General features: G+C 41.9%; 1 protein-coding gene and 2 long non-coding RNA genes across 4 annotated transcripts in view; 2 read left to right on the top strand and 1 right to left on the bottom strand.

The window, feature by feature from the left end:
* Nucleotides 1–5,839, top strand: part of LOC122459431 — a 35,592-nt gene extending 29,753 nt beyond the window's left edge. The window contains exon 5 of the long non-coding RNA XR_006280135.1: nt 5,346–5,839. This is a non-coding gene — a long non-coding RNA (uncharacterized LOC122459431). The remainder of the gene's footprint in view (nt 1–5,345) is intronic.
* WDR64 (WD repeat domain 64) overlaps nt 1–18,335 on the bottom strand; it is a 146,420-nt gene that overhangs the window by 29,017 nt on the left and 99,068 nt on the right. Inside the window, 5 exon segments of the mRNA XM_038395210.2 lie at nt 2,447–2,577; nt 5,323–5,505; nt 8,184–8,356; nt 13,506–13,610; nt 13,613–13,628. Of these exon segments, the coding sequence (XP_038251138.2) occupies nt 2,447–2,577; nt 5,323–5,505; nt 8,184–8,356; nt 13,506–13,610; nt 13,613–13,628 (608 nt within the window).
* The window catches only part of LOC122459430, a 124,197-nt gene that overhangs the window by 55,436 nt on the left and 50,426 nt on the right, over nt 1–18,335 (top strand). The window lies entirely within an intron of this gene.

The following is an 18,335-nucleotide window of genomic DNA, read 5'->3' as shown; positions in this document are numbered from 1 at the left end:
AAACTTTGGATCACCCAAATAATTTTGGATGTTTATCTAAACCAAACAAACTCTGAATCCCCCGTATCCATCCATCCTACAGAAGACAAAGGAAGGGGCAGAATCACCATTACAACAGCTTTAGAAAATCCACAATAAATGAGCAGTAATAGGATCTCCCAATGGCAGCAGTAGTATCAGCTCCTTCCAGATGCCCACACAATGCTGAACACTTCCAAAATTGGGATGGCTCTATAACCTCTTACCACTTTAAATAGGCTAGTGCCAGTGCCAAAGGCTAATGGTAAAGGACTGAATAATTTACATTGGTAGAATTTCCCTTACCACCACTGCTCAGAGATGTTAATGCTAATATCTGATTACATCACTTGCTTAGAAATACCTCCTCCAGTCCACTCCTAAATAATCTAGTCAACTAATCCCACCTGCTGTGGTAGGATTATTTGACCAGATTATTTTGGAGTGGACTGGAGGAAACGCTAAGTATGTATGTTGCTAAATATGTTGCTACTTTAAATCCTTCTCAATCAATCCTTTGATAGTAGGGTAAAAGGTCGTATACTTCAAAAATGTCACTTCTTGTTAGGCTGTGTGGGTGCACTGTAAATCAAAATGTCTCCATGAACAGTGTCGCAGTTCAGAGCAGCTACACCTGTATTTCCCCCTTAGCAGTTCAGTGTCAGACTTCCAGGTCTCTTGCTGTAGCCTTTCTTGAATGGGGACCCGCATCTCTCTCTGACCTGACTGTGTATTTCCAGGCTGACCAATGCAATGCCTTCACTATGTTATTCCAGCAAAAGATTGTTTGCCTAAGCCAACCTGCTTCACTTCTCTCCTCAGATATGGTACACAGCATAATTGCTACCAGTTTATAAGCTACCAACATGTCTTTCTAAGCAAGTACATTTTATTCTTCAGATAAAAGCATGACAAAATATATGAAAAACAATAAAAGAGTCTACACACATACTAATAAGCTTGCCAGAGATTGTAAGGATGTTTTCAGGACCACCAACCAGACACACAGATTACCCTATGAACCTAGCAAAGCAGACAACTACCGCCTGCTATAGCAGGCAAAATCACTGCTAACTCCAGAGTTTAGATGCAAGGAACAGGTTTATTTCAGCATAGGTACAAAGTGCCACAACCCAGTGATCAGTTGAGGTATGTCAGGCCAATTATTTGGCTGCATGTACAGACAAGGTGTACATAAACAACGCAAAGACTTAAGTCTCCGTACACTATTTATACCCAAGATACTACCATACTTTTATCAACACCCCTCTCCTCTGATTCATTACAGAATGAATACAGTTCTATGACCAACTAGAAGATTCCACATTATAGCCTAAATTAAATAACTTGTTTATTTACTTATTTGCAATAACAAAACTGTCAATCTTAATACTTGATAGGGACTCTTTTTTTTTATACCCTGATTACATTTGGCTGGGTTATCGCAACTTCTCACTGTTATGTCATTCTTGGAACCTCACATCCATATCAGGAATATCCCAAGAAGTGAAATGACAGGACACTTAGTAAGCCAAGAACATTTTGTGCAATCTTTTAATAAAAATATTATTCAAAGGTCTGAACAAAACTAGCCCTACATTTATATTGACTATGCACTTGCTTATATATATTGCTAGCTAATATGCTAGTATATATATTATATGATCCATTAAATACATGATTAAATATACTTAGGCTTTTTGCCATTTTACAGGAGGCAAATTCACTTAATTTTCTCACCTCCGTACAGAGATCACTCCCTCCAACATGGGCTTTGGCAGAAGCAGTCCTTCAAAACCCAACTGGGGTTTTCCCTGTAGTTTCAAATTCACCACACACTCTTTGCTCAGAATGAGAACAACCCATGACTTTGTGAGTCACTCACTTATCCAGTTTGGTTCTTTGAGGAGACAGTGAACCAGGGTGCTGGAACGGGGGGGGCCAGGGAACCATAGCCCTCCCACTTTTTACCGGCCTATAAGGGCGAGCGACGGGGAGGAGGAGGAAGGGATCAAATGTGGGGCAGAGCCTCAGGGGGAAGAGACAGTGCACCTATGTCTCCCCATCTCCCCCCCACACACACACTTTTAGGGTGCTTCCATGGCTCCTGCCATGAATAGGTAATCCTCCAGCCAATAGTGCTCTGCTCAAAGTGCAGCTTCAAAAGGATGGATTCTAGGTTTATCATTTGCATTTCCCTCACCCCAATTTCAAATGCATTATCCACAGAAATCCTAATATCTTCTAGAGATTGCATTAATCTTGTTCTTCCTCTAAAGAAGTTCCATACAATACAATAGTACATTAACATTTGTATTTTCAATACAATGTACTTCCAAAATACTTAAACTTAAATCAATAAGGTTTAACTTAATTCCATAGGAATTGTCCAGGATATTGCCATATCTGTTACCAAAGTATTACTTACAAGTATCTGACAGTAGCAGATTCAAAATCCCACAAGATTATTGCACCATGTGCATTTCCAGTAGCTATCAAGCTGTATCCTTCTACTTTTAACACATCAAAGCACTTCATTTCTTCACCCAGTGGTAAATTCTAAAGGAAGCATAAATAAGACTTTTACTAAGAAGGACATGACATTTGATAGTGAAATGTTTTAAACAGATGAGTTATGTACAGAAAATGACATTGTACATCGTTGTAAACTCAATGCATTTTATTAGAGTTACACATTATAACATTTGCCATTCTTATGGTGCCTTCCATCCAAAGACCTCAGCATCCCTCTGAGGTAAGACCAATGGTCACTATTAAAGACTGCATTAACTATGCAAGGGTACCTGAGACCCCAGAGTAGTTTCCTGTTTTAGGGACGAAGGATGAAGTGGGAGGGAATACTCGTGATAAATCCTGGTGAATGCTGACCTTTTAGGTGGCAACCACTGTAAGTATTCTTATGCCCATTTTATGGAGGGGGATACTTGTTCAACATGACATAGGAAGTCCCTGGAAGAACACCCAAGCTCTCAACTCTGTGTTTTACACACAGGATCATTCTTCTTCCCTTTTGTATTACACTGTTTGCACCATACATTAATACCAGTGCAAACATACTTGAACTGAGACATTAACACATCGCAAACATCCAAATGAAATTAACAGCACGAGCAACTGCACAACGCATTGCATTACACAGGAATTGAGATATTGGATCAGAGCTATGGACTATCTAGTCCAGTGTCCTGTCTCCAACATTGGCCAGCACCAAATGATTCAGAGGAAGGTGAAAAATCAAAGTTGGCAGCTGTGGCATAATCTGCCCTCACAAAAAATCTCATCCTAATCCCTAATATTTTGAGATTGGTTTAACCCCTGAAGCAGGAAGTTTTATATTCCTTTTAGTGATCTGTTGGCATCAACTATTATAACTCAGAGGCAGTAGCGCAGCTAGGAGGGGAGCGGGGCAGCGCTCTCCCACCAAGCAGAAGTGGCACCTTTTTAATTTTTTCTCACCCGGCAGCACTCCGCGTCTTTGACAACTTGTCAGGTGGCGCTCCAGGTCTTTGACGGCACTTCAGCCTCAGGTCCTTCACTCGCTCCGGCCTTTGGCGGCATTTCGGTGGTGGGGGGGGGGGGTCCTTCAGTACCGCCAAAGACTGGAGTGAGTGAAGGACCTGCTGCCGAAGTGCTGCTGAAGACCCGGAGTGCTGCCTTACCCGCTGCTGAAGACCCGGAACGCCACTAGGTGAGTACAAGCAGGTGAGTACAAGCTACGCCACTGCTCAGAGGATTTTTGTTATTCATAGAGACATCCAATCCCTCTTAAAATCTTGCTAAATTCTTGGCCTCAACAACTTCCTGTGGCAATAAATTCCACAGTCTAGCCACACATTGTGTGAAAGAGTATTTCCTTTTTTCAGTCTTGAACTTGCCACATTTCTGTTTCACTGAGTGTCCCCTTGTTCTTGTGTTATTAGGATGGAATATACAGTACTTAAAGCACCATTCTGGCAGATATTCAGCCATTTGCTCAGGGGATGGGGCCCTAGAGCTGCTGGCATGCATGGCCTCTCTGAGATGGAGAGGGGTATCTTCTGTTCCACCAAGCCTGATGGGAGGCAGGAGGGAGACCCACTGGACATAAGCAACAAAAAAAAAAAAAAAAAAAAATGAGGAGGAGGCCAGACACATAAGGACATCGTTAAGGGCACAGCAGGACTCCTCTGGAACTGGCCTCAGGTGACTGGCAGCCAGGAGGAGTGGGAACTGTTGATCTTCACCCCTTTCCCCTTTGGCCCACGGTAAGGAATAGTGGAGCCTAAAGGATTCAGTTGATCCCATTGCAGTGACTCCTCCACACTCTGAACTGAGGCAGAATGAGTAGAGCTCACAGAGAGTCAGGCCTGAATGTGTCTGAGTAGCAGTTGTTCTCACCACCTAGCAGCAGTAGCTACAGGTGACTCACTACATTTTTCTTCACAACTATCAGGGCTACAAACATACCTAAAAAAATTTGTGAAAGCTTGATTCTGCAGAGGTCAGTAACATTGGTCACAATCACCTGGGAACCTATTTGCCCTTGCGAGAGGGATTTGGCAAGCCTGTGTTAAATGTGCCCCATTTCATGAGAAATATACAGGTAACTCATGTCACCATGGCCATGTCATTTAGAATGGGAGGCAGCGTCCAGTGGCTGGCAATCAAGAGATCCGGTTTCTAGCCCTAGGTCTGTCACAGACTTGCTGTTTGATCTTGGATGAGTCTCAGTTTCTCCACATCTAAGTGCCCTCATCTAAGATAGACATATTTTGGCTCTCTCTTCCTTTCTTTGTTTCTGAGAGGATTCATTCATTAAGATTTATGAAGTCCTTTTCATTGCTATTGAGATTTTTGGATGGACATCTCTATTTACTATTTCCAACTTGTACACCGATAATCAAGGGCCTATTGTCATACCAATGCTTATCTATTTAATCACAACAATTACTAATATCAATAGGTTTCAGAGTAGCAGCCGTGTTAGTCTGTATTCGCAAAAAGAAAAGGAGTACTTGTGGCACCTTAGAGACTAACAAATTTATTAGAGCATAAGCTTTCGTGAGCAATGCATCCGATGAAGTGAGCTGTAGCTCACGAAAGCTTATGCTCTAATAAATTTGTTAATATCAATAGGTGTCATCCAACTAAATGTCATAGAAATAGTCACCCCCTGAAATAAAATATTTTTGGATTTCAATGCAGTGGAAAGTTTAGAACATTTGCCTCTCATACTGCATCTAAATCTCTTACTCACTAGCTGATGTTAGGTAAACAATGCAGAAAATTAAGATGTGTTCTCACCTGGGTTTCATTATTTCTCTTAGGATCTGTGTCAAACAACAGATGAACATCTGGAAAAAAACCATTTGTTTTCCTGGCATTGGGTTTCAGACATAGAGACAAGACTGGATTCCCTTGCAGAATAAGTGACACAGCCTCAGGGAGCTCCCATGTAACAGTCAGATGAGGTTCACCTTCATTACCCTAGTAAAATGACCCATTTAACCAAAGACAAAAACACAAATGTGACATTATCTGATTAAAATATGACCATGCAAACCATTGTTGCTACCATGGTTGTATAATTGCAACGGATCTTATTCGGAGTGTAACACATGGCCAGAAAGGGTTAAGCAGCTTGCTGGCTAAATGACCCAAGCTTTAAAGTCATGTTAGGAAAGTATGCGAATGGTAAGTAGGGCCTCTCCCTATGAGATAGGCTGGAACTTTGAAGTGAAAACCTGTATTGTTAGAGAATTAGAGGTGATACTTATTGTATGTGTTTACGTGGCTAATTATTAAACAAGATATAAGTAAACAGACAGTTTCTCTCTGTCACTATAGCTATTGATTCAGAGATCAAAAAAGAATATTAACATTTAGATGAATCTTGAATGAAATAATGTCATTGTCTATAGGTCTCTTTAAAGTTTGTAATAGACTGCCTAACGGATAAATTAGCTTATGTTAATCCATGTAGTTAATTACTAGTGAGGTTTGGGAAACAGAAGGCTACATCAAAAGCCTATTGTTAACCCAGGACTGTATGGTCAAGTGGCTGCTAGAAAACTGTATAAAAGACCCTGGGGTCCTGATCCTGTTATCTCAGATCTACTTGAGGCTTCATGCAGGGGAAGCCTAAGCTGTAAGGACTGAGATCCCAGTCCTGACTGGACCACCCTGAATAGAAACATTGGACTATAACCTATGAACTATTTCTGAAAGAACTCTTTGCAGCTACAAAGCTCACCATCTCTGCTATGAATCTGAATCTGAAGATTGTGCTCATGTCTATAAATATACTGATCTTTTAACCAATACTCCCTCTCTTTTCTTTTTTAATAAGTTTTAGTTTAGTTAATAAGAATTGGCTGTAAGTGTGTATTTGTGTAAGATCTGGAATATTCATTAACCTGGGAGGTAATGTGTCTGATCCTTTGGGATTGGTAGAACTTTTTAATATGATGAATAAGATTTTCAGTAATCTTCATCATATTTGACTTGGGTGTCTGGGTGGAGGCCTGAGGCCGGGTTACTTTAAGGGGACTATGTTGTTGGCTTCTGGGTAACCAGTGAGGTATTACAGAAGCTGTTTTGTGTTGGCTTTGTAAATCTAAGTATTGGAATATCCACCAGATTTGAGGATTGTCTGCCCCATTCTTTGCAGGTTTTTTTTTTTTTGTAGTTCTCTCCTCTTCTCTTTGCAGTTCTAGAGGCATTGTATGCTAAAATTAATCAGTGCTGAAGAGGGGTGTTATTTTTTTAAACCATTTCAATATTGAACAACCACCATTTGGAAAAAAAATTACCGTAAAATATTTAAATCTACTAGGCATTATTATTTAGCACCTTTCAGATTTAAATTTGATTCACAGTAATGTTTGGGAGGAATGGTTCATGTGGCTACATTTATCTAAGCTGTAAGTAAATTAAATTTAGAGGTTTTTTAATTAACCAAAAATAACAAATTCAATTAACTGATTATTTCAAGTTTTATAGTACGTTAACTTGTAAAGCAGCTCCATACACTGTGGCTATTCTCCTCCATAGCAACATTCAGAGAGATAAAGAAGGCTGCATAAATTCTTATTTTTCCAAACATTTGATATTTTCATGCTCATAACCACAATGTATAACTTTTTGTTACAGAAATTTCATCCAGATGCAATCAGAAAACTGTTCTTTTGTCCATGACCTTGCTATACCTAAGAGTGTATGTTCTGTATGCAATCCTATGGTTGTATGTATTGGGATTATGATTATGTAACTTGACTGTATGAGTGCATTGTGGCAGAGTGGGCTAGGTCTGTGTCAAATTATGAACAGAGAGAGAGAGAGAGACAGACAGACAAGTTGGGTGAGGTAATGACTTTTATTGGACTAACGTCTGCCTCACCAACTACCTAGCGTGTAGTATTCTCTCCTGTGTAGGTGCTTGGGCAAAGGGAATCACTATAAATAGAAATATGCAAGAACAAAAGTAGCCTCAAATTTGCTTCTAGCTGTTTTCTTGTTAGTCTGTAAACTATTTAAGCTGATTGCTAATGGGGCTAGAGAGCTGCACTGCAGCAACTCAAGAGGAAGGAAGGAACCATAGAATGAGACGCTCTTTTTCATATCCCTTTGCAGCCTTCCTATGCAGGATTCAGATCATGCTGTTCCCTCACATCATGTCATCAAAGAGGAATGTGTGGGCCTCTGATTTTCACTTCTGAAGGAGAGGGGAAGGGAAAGAGTTCTTTAGTCTTGGGACCTGATCTACTAGCACTTGCATGTGTGAATATCTTTACTCACTGGAGTATTCCCATTTACTTCAATGAGTAAAGTTATGCACATCCTGCAAATTAAGGGCAGGCTCTGACTCCTATTCGGTGAGCAAAATGACTGAGGGATAGGAAATTTAAACTTCCTACCAAAGCCTAACTGCAACGAGAAAAATATTAATGGTTCCAGTGTAGTGGATTCATGGAAAGAGGTGAGCAGAATGATGAAAATCTAGCCATGGAACTGACATTTTAAATATTAAAGAGTTACTTTGCTGAAAAATGACTTTACATGGACAGTTGCATAGGGTTTGCCTACTGATTTATGAAAGTTGTCTGTTTGAACTTCAGAATTAGCAGCTACAGAATGAAATAAATCACATGTAAAATATCAAAAACCTGAATGATTTGGATCTTCCCACTGTGTTCCAAAGCCAGGATCACATGCCGACTCTTACTAGCCTTCAGATAAACTAGCTGCAGCAGCCACTGCTCATCATCTTTGCTGTCATTTGCGACAGGCAAAGCTTTAATTTCCTGCCCACTTCCAAAATCCCAGATTTTCAATGTTCCTGAACAAGAAGGACAAAAACTGTTAAACACAAAACATGTATTTTCAACTCAGAAACCTGACAAGTCCCAAATAGCAAAAAGAGAGAAAACACAGCTGCATTACATTTCCCATATCTACAGGTCTGATGTTTGGTATTTTAATACTGCTTCACAGAAGCATGTGGTTGGGATAGACTAATTCATAAATACCAGGTATCTGCTGGGGAGAGGGGGGATTGGCAGGAAGTATGTATGTAGGGATCCCTTACAAATATTCAATCAGCCAATTGCAGGGAATATTGATGTGATTTCCCTGCCTCAGATGGACCCTTTCCCTTTCTAGATACTGTTAAAATCTTCCATGCTAGAAATAACTTATCTTGGGGCTCAAAAACCCCTTCCTTCAATTTCTCATGTGTTGGCTGAGTTATTTCAAAGTCAAATGTAAACTCTTTAAGGCTTATTTATTTACTTCTTTCAGAGTAGCAGCCGTGTTAGTCTGTATTCGCAAAAAGAAAAGGAGTACTTGTGGCACCTTAGAGACTAACAAATTTATTAGAGCATAAGCTTTCGTGAGCTACAGCTCATTTCATCCGATGAAGTGAGCTGTAGCTCACGAAAGCTTATGCTCTAATAAATTTGTTAGTCTCTAAGGTGCCACAAGTACTCCTTTTCTTTTTATTTACTTCTGTTTGTACAATGAGCCCCAGACCAGCATTAGGACTTTTGTAAAAGCATCAATCCCAGATATTTTTCAGAAATATCCCCTGGGGCAGGACAACAGTCTGCCTGCAAGGTCTGTTCACACTTCAAATAATGTAAATTCAACCCTGGGCTTTTCGAGCAATAAACTTAATTGATTTCAGGAATACAAACATTTCCAGTGACGCACACTTAGGGACTGATCCAAAGCCTATTGATGTCATTGAGGTTGTTAAGTTTGATTGCCAAGCAATGTTGCCTCCTTTCTTGATTGTGGGCATGCAAAAGCATTTTTGCCTAAATGGGAAAACAATGGAATAGATTCTCCAATCCCTCACCTCTCCTCTCAGTAAGCACGGTTATATGGGGTTATCAGATGTTGCCATTGCCAACAGACCACCATTCTGTCTTTCTCCACACCTGTTTTGCATTTCCTGCTTCTGTGCCAAGCCCACAAAAGGGCAGAAAGGGAGCCAGTAAGGCACAGATCTTCCAATCTGAGAGAGCGGCAAGGTTGAGAGTGATATGGCTCACTACCAGACCTTCTCTCAAAATGAGGGGGTGGAAAGAGAGGCTGAAGCGCTCTCTGAAGGAGCAGCTACCACCTGGGATCCACCCTTGTCATGTGGAGCTACTGACCCTGACAACAGCTTTCCCTTCTGAGTAGCCCCTAAGCCCTGTGGGCAAAGTATCTCAGCTAAATGGTGCAAATAAAGGGCACTATGCTCAAGTGGAAATAATCTGGCCTGCATGCTTTGTGACACAGGCCACATCTTCTTCATGAGGCACCTTGTATATTTCTGGAGTATCCCAACATTTACTTGGTGCTGCACTTCTTAATGTTTCGATAAACCCTGAAGTTTCAGAATTATGCAGCCATGCTAATTGATTAATCAATTACTAAGTTTACTGAAGAATTAAGTGCAGGTCTGGTAAATAAACGGAGAGGCCTTGACATACAATCTTAAACTAACATGCCATACATTACATGACGTGTTGCATACTGGAAAATACACTATGTATAGTGTTCAGAGTCAGCAAATCCTATAAAACTGAATTTTCCCTTTTCATTTTAACTACTTTACTCCAGTTGCTCACAGTTTCCTCATTAAAATGCCTTCTGGGCTGAAGATATTCATGCTTGGGCTTAGCCCACAATAATTACATTTTTTTGAACGTTTGAGCAAAATTGGTTTTGCTATTTTTGAATTATACGAGATGGAAAAATGCACTTAGCCCACATGTTCCTATCATAACCTTGGTTTTTGCGTATCAATAACACTTAAGATCGAAACTCAAACCTTGGCTTGTTTTAGAGCTTTCTTTGAGGAGTGAAATGCATTCCCTGCTTGAAGCAGGTCTGTTCAGTATTTTTGAAGTGGTGAACATTTAATTTTGGAGTGTGCACACATATTGCCATGCACAGGTGCTGGAACTAGAGGTGCGGGAGGTGCTCTAGCACCCCCTGGCTTGAAGTGGTTTCCATCATATACAGGGTTTACAGTTTGATTCAATGGCTCTCAGCACCCCCTCTATACAAATTGTTCCAGCACCAGTGCTGCCATGTTTTCATGCAGCCTCCTTGAGTGACAGGGTTGAGAATGTTAAGGACAGCTGAGTGAAAGATGCCTGTTGAGCTAATTTAGTCCTCCTGAGTAAAGGGCACTTCAGTTTCATCCCTTCTCCCCTTTCTTACAATAAAACCAGCAAGGGAAATTGAAAGCAAAAACCTGTCATCGAAACAGTGTTAACATTGAGAATTCAAGCACACAAGAGTCAGGAAATTCCAAGAAGATATCAAGGTTTCTAACACCGCAGTAACGGCCACACTGCATATAGGATGGATTTTCTTCAGGTGTCTGTTTCAGTGTAATCCTTACTCTAATACTGTTCATTCTAGGTAACGTAGAGCAGGGCTGACTGGTTCCAGACTGCTTCAGGCTTTATGCAGCAAGGCACGACACTCTTAGGTATTCACAGAGTGCTTATTCCAGACCCCCCCCTGAGAAGTATCATATCATGGAACAGCCCCTGTAGTCCAGTGCAGACTACTACAGTCTCTTGTCCTTCATGGCATTCACGTCTAGCTCCTAAGCCCTGAGGGAAAGATCTTCTTGGACTAGAAGCCAGGCAGACAGAGCCAAAGGACATTTTCCATAAAGCCTAAAACTGCCTTTCAAAGGCCTGATTCCCAAATTAGATCCAGCTGTAATTCTCCTTTCAGGCGTGACAGCTTTCATACGCTTTCAGGCCAGGCAGGTATTTTTCTTGTCCTGCAAGAACGCTTACTAACCTCTCCCTTCTCTGACTGGAGGCGGGGTACATACACCCTGGTACACAAGAGGCATGTCCACACTTTGAGCTGAAGGTGTAAGTTTCAGCTCGAGGAGACATACCTGGACTAGCTCGGGTCGAGCTAGCATGCTAAAAATAGAACGTCACTGTGGCAGTACCAATGGCAGGAGAGGCTTGCTGCCCCAAGTACCACCCTGTCCAATAGACTATGCATGTACTTGGGGCAGATAGCCTGTTCCACCTCTTGTGCTGCTGTGGCTACACTCAATTTTTAATACGCTAGCTTGATCACAGGTGACCCAGGTAGGTCTATTCAAGCTCCAGAGGTAGGATGTACTATGGAGTTAAGTCAAATTGCATAGATTCATAGATACTAAGGTCAGAAGGGACCATTCTGATCATCTAGTCCGACCTCCTGCACAGCGCAGGCCACAGAATCTCACCCACCCACTCCTACGAAAAACCTCACCTATGTCTGAGCTATTGAAGTCCTTAAATCGTGGTTTAAAGACTTCAAGGAGCAGAGAAGCCTCCCTCAAGTCACCCATGCCCCATGCTACAGAGGAAGGTGAAAAACCTCCAGGGCCTCTCCAATCTGCCCTGGAGGAAAATTCCTTCCCGATCCCAAATATGGTGATCAGCTAAACCCTGAGCATATGGGCAAGATTCACCAGCCAGATACCCAGGAAAGAATTTTCTGAAGTAACTCAGATCCCATCCATCTAATATCCCATCTCAGGGGATTAGTCCTATTTACCCTGAATATTTAAAGATCAATTACTTACCAAAATCCCATTATCCCATCATACCATCTCCTCCATAAACTTATCGAGTAGAATATTAAAACCAGATAGATCTTTTACCCCCACTGCTTCCCTTGGAAGGCTATTCCAAAACTTCACTCCTCTGATGGTTAGAAACCTTCGTCTAATTTCAAGTCTAAACTTCCTGGTGGCCAGTTTATACCCATTTGTTCTTGTGTCCACATTGGTGCTGAGCTGAAATAATTCCTCTCCCTCTCCCATATTTATCCCTCTGATATATTTATAGAGAGCAATCATATCTCCCCTCAACCTTCTTTTAGTTAGGCTAAACAGCCAAGCTCCTTAAGTCTCCTTTCATAAGACAAGTTTTCCATTCCTCGGATCATCCTAGTAGCCCTTCTCTGTACCTGCTCCAGTTTGAATTCATCCTTTTTAAACATGGGAGACCAGAACTGCACACAGTATTCTAGGTGAGGTCTCACCAGTGCCTTGTATAATGGTACTAAAACCTCCTTATCCCTACTGGAAATGCCTCTCCTGATGCATCCCAAAACCGCATTAGCTTTTTCACAGCCATATCACATTGGCAGCTCATAGTCATCCTATGATCAACCAATACTCCAAGGTCCTTCTCCTCTTCCGTTACTTCTAATTGATGCGTCCCCACCTTATAACTAAAATTCTTGTTATTAATCCCTAAATGCATAACCTTACACTTCTCACTATTAAATTTCATCCTATTACTATTACTCCAGTTACAAGGTCATCCAGATCCTCCTGTATAATATCCCGATCCTTCTCCGAATTGGCAATACCTCCATGCTTTGTATCATCTGCAAACTTTATTAGCACACTCCCACTTTTTGTGCCAAGGTCAGTAATAAAAAGATTAAATAAGATTCGTCCCAAAACCGATCCCTGAGGAACTCCACTGGTAACCTCCCTCCAACCTGACAGTTCTCCTTTCAGTAGGACCCATTGCAGTCTCCCCTTAACCAATTCCTTATCCACCTTTTGATGTTCATATTGATCCCCATCTTCTCCAATTTAACTAATAATTCCCCATGTGGCACGGTATCAGATGCCTTACTGAAATCTAGGTAAATTAGATCCACTGCATTTCCTTTATCAGTTGTGCATGGGGAAGCTTAGTTTGTGGTATTTCTTTAAAGTTATGCCATGTCTCAATTTATTGCTATTCATTGCGGCATTTCATATAAAGGGGTGGTACGGCCAGATCCATACAAACAGCACCAGTTCAGTTTTGCAGAAGCTTTTTGAAATTGGGACCCCAATCCAACATGGTTTCAGGTGGGTTCCAAGCAAACTGTTCTCACAGCCCTGGTTCACAGTATAGTATCTCATTCTAAAGAGAGAACAGAATAGTAGTGATAATTCAATTGTTTACCATCATAGGCCCCTGTAGCAAGGTAAAACCCATTTTTATCAATTGCTGCACAGGTCACTTCAATATTAGGCCCATGGGCATCTTCAATCTGGTAGATTTGGTGCCGGATTCTAGCTCCCACACCTAGAAAAAAAATCAAAATTATTTGTAGTCCATCCTACAAAAATCCCCCACACACATGTGTTATAAGTTGGCTGCCAAAAGATTAACATGCTGAATAAATGACTGTCATATATTCCATAAAATATGCTTCTTGACAGTATAGCAGACTTAACAGCACAATATTCACAATTGCTCTCTCTGTAACTTCAAAAATCTTTGGCACCCTAAGGAAGCCATTCTAGCAAGGATAGCCTATTTTCACTAGTCACATGAATAGATTATTTTAAGTTAGAGATAGAAATGGTTAAATATAATGAGTTTTTAGTATACAGAAAACAAGGAAAGCTAGTTACAAAACAGGGGCCAGCCCTAGAACAAATGGTGACCCAGGCAAGGAGTATCTTCAGTGCCCCCCTCTATTTGTTAAACTTTTGAATACCTTTCTTTTTATTCCATTTGTAGCCCATTTCATGACTTTGATGCACAATTTGCATGCATGATTTATCACAGTTATAGAAGCATAGAATATCAGGGTTGGAAGGGACATCAGGAGGTCATCTAGTCCAAATCCCCTGCTCAAAGCAGACCAATCCCCAACTAAATCAATCCCAGCCAGGGCTTTGTCAAGCCGACCTAAAAACCTCTAAGGAAGGAAGATTCCACCACCCTCCCTAGGTAACGCATTCCAGTGCTTCACCACCCTCCCAGTGAAAAAGTTTTTCCTAATATCCAACCTAAACCTCCCCCACTGCACTTGAGACCATTACTCCTCGTCTGTATCTGGTACCACTGAGAACAGTCTAGATCCATCCTCTTTGGAACCCTTTCAGGTAATTGAAAGCAGCGATCAAATCCCCCTCTCATTCTTCTCTTCTGCAGACTACACAATCTCAGTTCTCTCAGGCTCTCCTCATAAGTCATATGTTCCAGTCCCCTAATCATTTTTGTTGCCCTCTGCTGGACGCTTTCCAGTTTTTCCACATCTTTCTTATAGTGTGGGGCCCAAAACTGGACACAGTCCTCCAGATTGCCTCACCAATGTCGAATAGAGGGGAATGATCACGTCCCTCGATCTGCTGGCAAAGCCCCTACTTATACAGCCCAAAACGCCATTAGCCTTCTTGGCAACAAGGGCACACCGTTGACTCATATCCAGCTTCTCATCCACTGTAACCCCTAGGTCCTTTTTCTGCAGAACTGCTGCCTAGCCGCTCGGTCCCTAGTCTGTAGCAGTGCATGGGATTCTTCTGTCCTAAGTACAGGACTCTGCACTTGTCTTTGTCGAACCTCAGATTTCTTTTGGCCCAATCCTCTAATTTGTCTCTAAGTCCCTCTGTATCCTATTCCTACCCTCCAGTGTATCTACCACTCCTCCCAGTTTAGTGTCATCTGCAAGCTTGCTGAGAGTGCAGTCCAGATCATCCTCCAGATCATTAATGAAGATATTGAACAAAACTGGACCCAGGACCGATTCTTGGGGCACTCCGCTTGATACCGGCTGCCAACTAGACATGGAGCCATTGATCACTATCCGTTGAGCCCGATGATCTAGCCAGCTTTCTATTCACCTTATAGTCCATTCTTCCAGCCCATACTTCTTTAACTTGCTGGCAAAAATACTGTGGGAGACCGTATCAAAAGCTTTGCTAAAATCAAAGAATAATGTGTCCACTGCTTTCCCCTCATCCACAGAGCCAGTTATCTCATTATAGAAAGCAATTAGATTAGTCAGGAATGACTTGCCCTTGGTGAATCCATGCTGGCTGTTCCTGATCACTTTCCTCTCCTCTAAGTGCTTCAGAATTGATTCCTTGAGGACCTGCTCCCTGATTTTTCCAGAGATTGAGGTGATGCTGGCTGGACTGTAGTTCCCCGGATCCTCCTTCTTCCCTTTTTTAAAGATGGGCACTACATTAGCCTTTTTCCAGTCGTCCAGGACCTCCCCCGATCACCATGAGTTTTCAAAGATAATGGCCAATGGCTCTGGAATCACATCTGTCAACTTCTTTAGCACCCTCGGATCAGCGCATCTGGCCCCATGGACTTGTGCTCGTCCAGCTTTTCTAAATAGTCCCGAACCACTTCTTTCTCCACAGATGGCTGGTCGCTTCCTCCCCATGCTGTGCTGCCCAGTGCAGTAGTCTGGGAGCTGACCTTGTTCATGAAGACAGGCAAAAAAAGCATTGAGTATATTAGATTTTTCCACATCCTCTGTCACTAGGTTGCCTTTCTCATTCAGTAAGGGGCCCACACTTTCCTTGACTTTCTTCTTGTTGCTAACATACCTGAAGAAACCCTTCTTGTTACTCTTAACATCTCTTGCTAGCTGCAACTCCAATTGTGATTTGGCCTTCTGATTTCACTCCTGCATGCCTGAGCAATATATTTATACTCCTCGACTGGTCATTTGTCCAATCTTCCACTTCTTGTAAACTTTTTTTGTGTTTAAGATCAGCAAGGATTTCACTGTTAAGCCAAGCTGGTCGCCTGCCATATTTACTATTCTTTCTACACATCAGGATGGTTTGTTGCTGTAACCTCAATAAGGATTCTTTAAAATACAGCCAGCTCTCCTGGACTCCTTTCCCCCTCATGTTATTCTCCCAGGGGATCCTGCCCATCAGTTCCCTGAGGGAGTCAAAGTTTGCTTTTCTGAAGTCCAGGATCCGTATTCTGCTGCTCTCCTTTCTTCCTTGTGTCAGAATCCTGAGCTCGACCTTCTCATGGTCACTGCCTCCCATCCAGGTTCCCCTCCACTTTTGCTTCCCCTACTAATTCTTCCCGGTTTGTAAGCAGCTGGTCAAGAAGAGCTCTGCCCCTAGTTTGGTTTCTCCAGCACTTGCACAAGGAAATTGTCCCCTACACTTTCCAAAAATGTCTTGGATTGTCTGTGCACCGCTGCATTGCTCTCCCAGCAGATATCAGGGTGATTGAAGTCTCCCATGAGAACAAGTGCCTGCGATCTAGTAACTTCCGTGAGTTGCTGGAAGAAAGTCTCGTCCACCTCATCCCCCTGGTCTGGTGGTTGATAGCAGACTCCCACCATGACATCACCCTTGTTGCTCACACTTCTAAACTTAATCCAGAGACTCTCAGTTTTTTCTGCAGTTTCATATCAGAGCTCTGAGCAGTCATACTGCTCTCTTACATACAATGCAACTCCCCCACCTTTTCTGCCCTGCCTGTCCTTCCTGAACAGTTTATACCCATCCATGACAGTATTCCAGTCATGTGAGTTATCCCGCCAAATCTCTGTTATTCCAGTCACATAATTTCTTAACTGTGCCAGGACTTCCAGTTCTCCCTGCTTGTTTCCCAGGCTTCTTGCATTTGTGTATAGGCTTTTAAGATAACTCGCTGATCGTCCCACTTTCTCAGCATGAGGCAGGAGCCCTCCCCTCTTGTGCTATCCTGCTCGTGCTTCCTCCTGGTATCCCACTTCCTCACTTACCTCAGGGCTTTGGTCTCCTTCCCCTGCTCATACAAGACTATAAACTTGCACACTAGGATCCTTAAATCTGTATTTATTCATGCCATATGTAAGCAAATAAAAAAAATTTTTTCCTCTAAGCTTATAGAAACTTTTATATTGTTGTGTAGATAGGAGTTCGATAGATAGGTCTGGCGTCTCATTAAATATGTCCTTTATTGGTCTCTACTTACACTCTTCAAGTCTTAAAACACAGGTACACTTTCACAATTACACAATAAAACATGGTTCACAATATCGCAGCTGGGCTCTCACTTCAGTTTGTTCTTATATCTCACTGATTGACTGGCAACACACCATCTCTTATAGACCTACAAGGGCATGGCTGACAACATTCTAAGAGGTTTGAGGACAATGTAGTTCTCAGAAAGTCTGGAAGGTTCTACAAACATTTTAGGAACTTAGCAAAAAATGAATCCACATACAAAATACCTGAAACCTTTTAATTCAAACATTCTGTTTTCCCTTTCATCACTAACAACAAACACAGCACCCCGAGAAAAGCCCGGCGCCCTCCAAGCCCAGCACCCAAGATGGTCACCTGCGTCGCCTGACCCTAAATCTGGCCCTGGCTACAAAGAAGGGATGAATCAATTATGTTGGAGTATCCAACATGTGTGTCTTTTAAGGATTTGTTCCTCAAGTGAAGCAATAATGCTATATGATAATTATATAAGCCTTTCAGGGCAGGGACTCTCCCTGCTATGTCTTTCTACAGCAACTAGCATGAGATCCCAATCCTGAGCAAGACCTCTGGGTCTGACTGTGATGCAAATAGCCTCATTTCTCAGACTATAATTAGCCTTTCAAAAGTGGCTACTAAATTTGTGTGCCCCAGCTGGACCCAATTTTCAGTAATGTTGAACATCCATACCTAGAGCTGGGTTAATAATTGATTTTTCGCTTTGGCCAGAAAACCGAAAAAAGTAGAATAAATATTTGCTTTGATTCTGAAAATATTCAGAGTTTGTCAAAATTCAAGTCCCTTTCCCAATGAATATTTAAGTATTTATACAAAGTGGAGCAGCTTCAACAGGAGAGGTTGAGACGAACCCACCCTAGACTAGCCTAGAGCCTGATGATTGAGCTACTCAACTGGGAGGAGCTGAGATCAAGTCCTGCTCCAAAGGGGGGATTCAAACCTGGGTCTTCCATATTCAGAAACATGCTCTAACCATTGGGCTAACGGTTAAAAGAGAACAGGGACATGGACACATGCATGAAGTTTCTGAAGCTGA

The sequence above is a fragment of the Dermochelys coriacea genome, chromosome 3 (genome assembly GCF_009764565.3).
Source record: "Dermochelys coriacea isolate rDerCor1 chromosome 3, rDerCor1.pri.v4, whole genome shotgun sequence".
Classification (NCBI taxonomy): domain Eukaryota; kingdom Metazoa; phylum Chordata; order Testudines; family Dermochelyidae; genus Dermochelys; species Dermochelys coriacea.
Note: the sequence above shows the minus strand (reverse complement) of the source record. Positions and strands in the feature narration are given on the sequence as shown.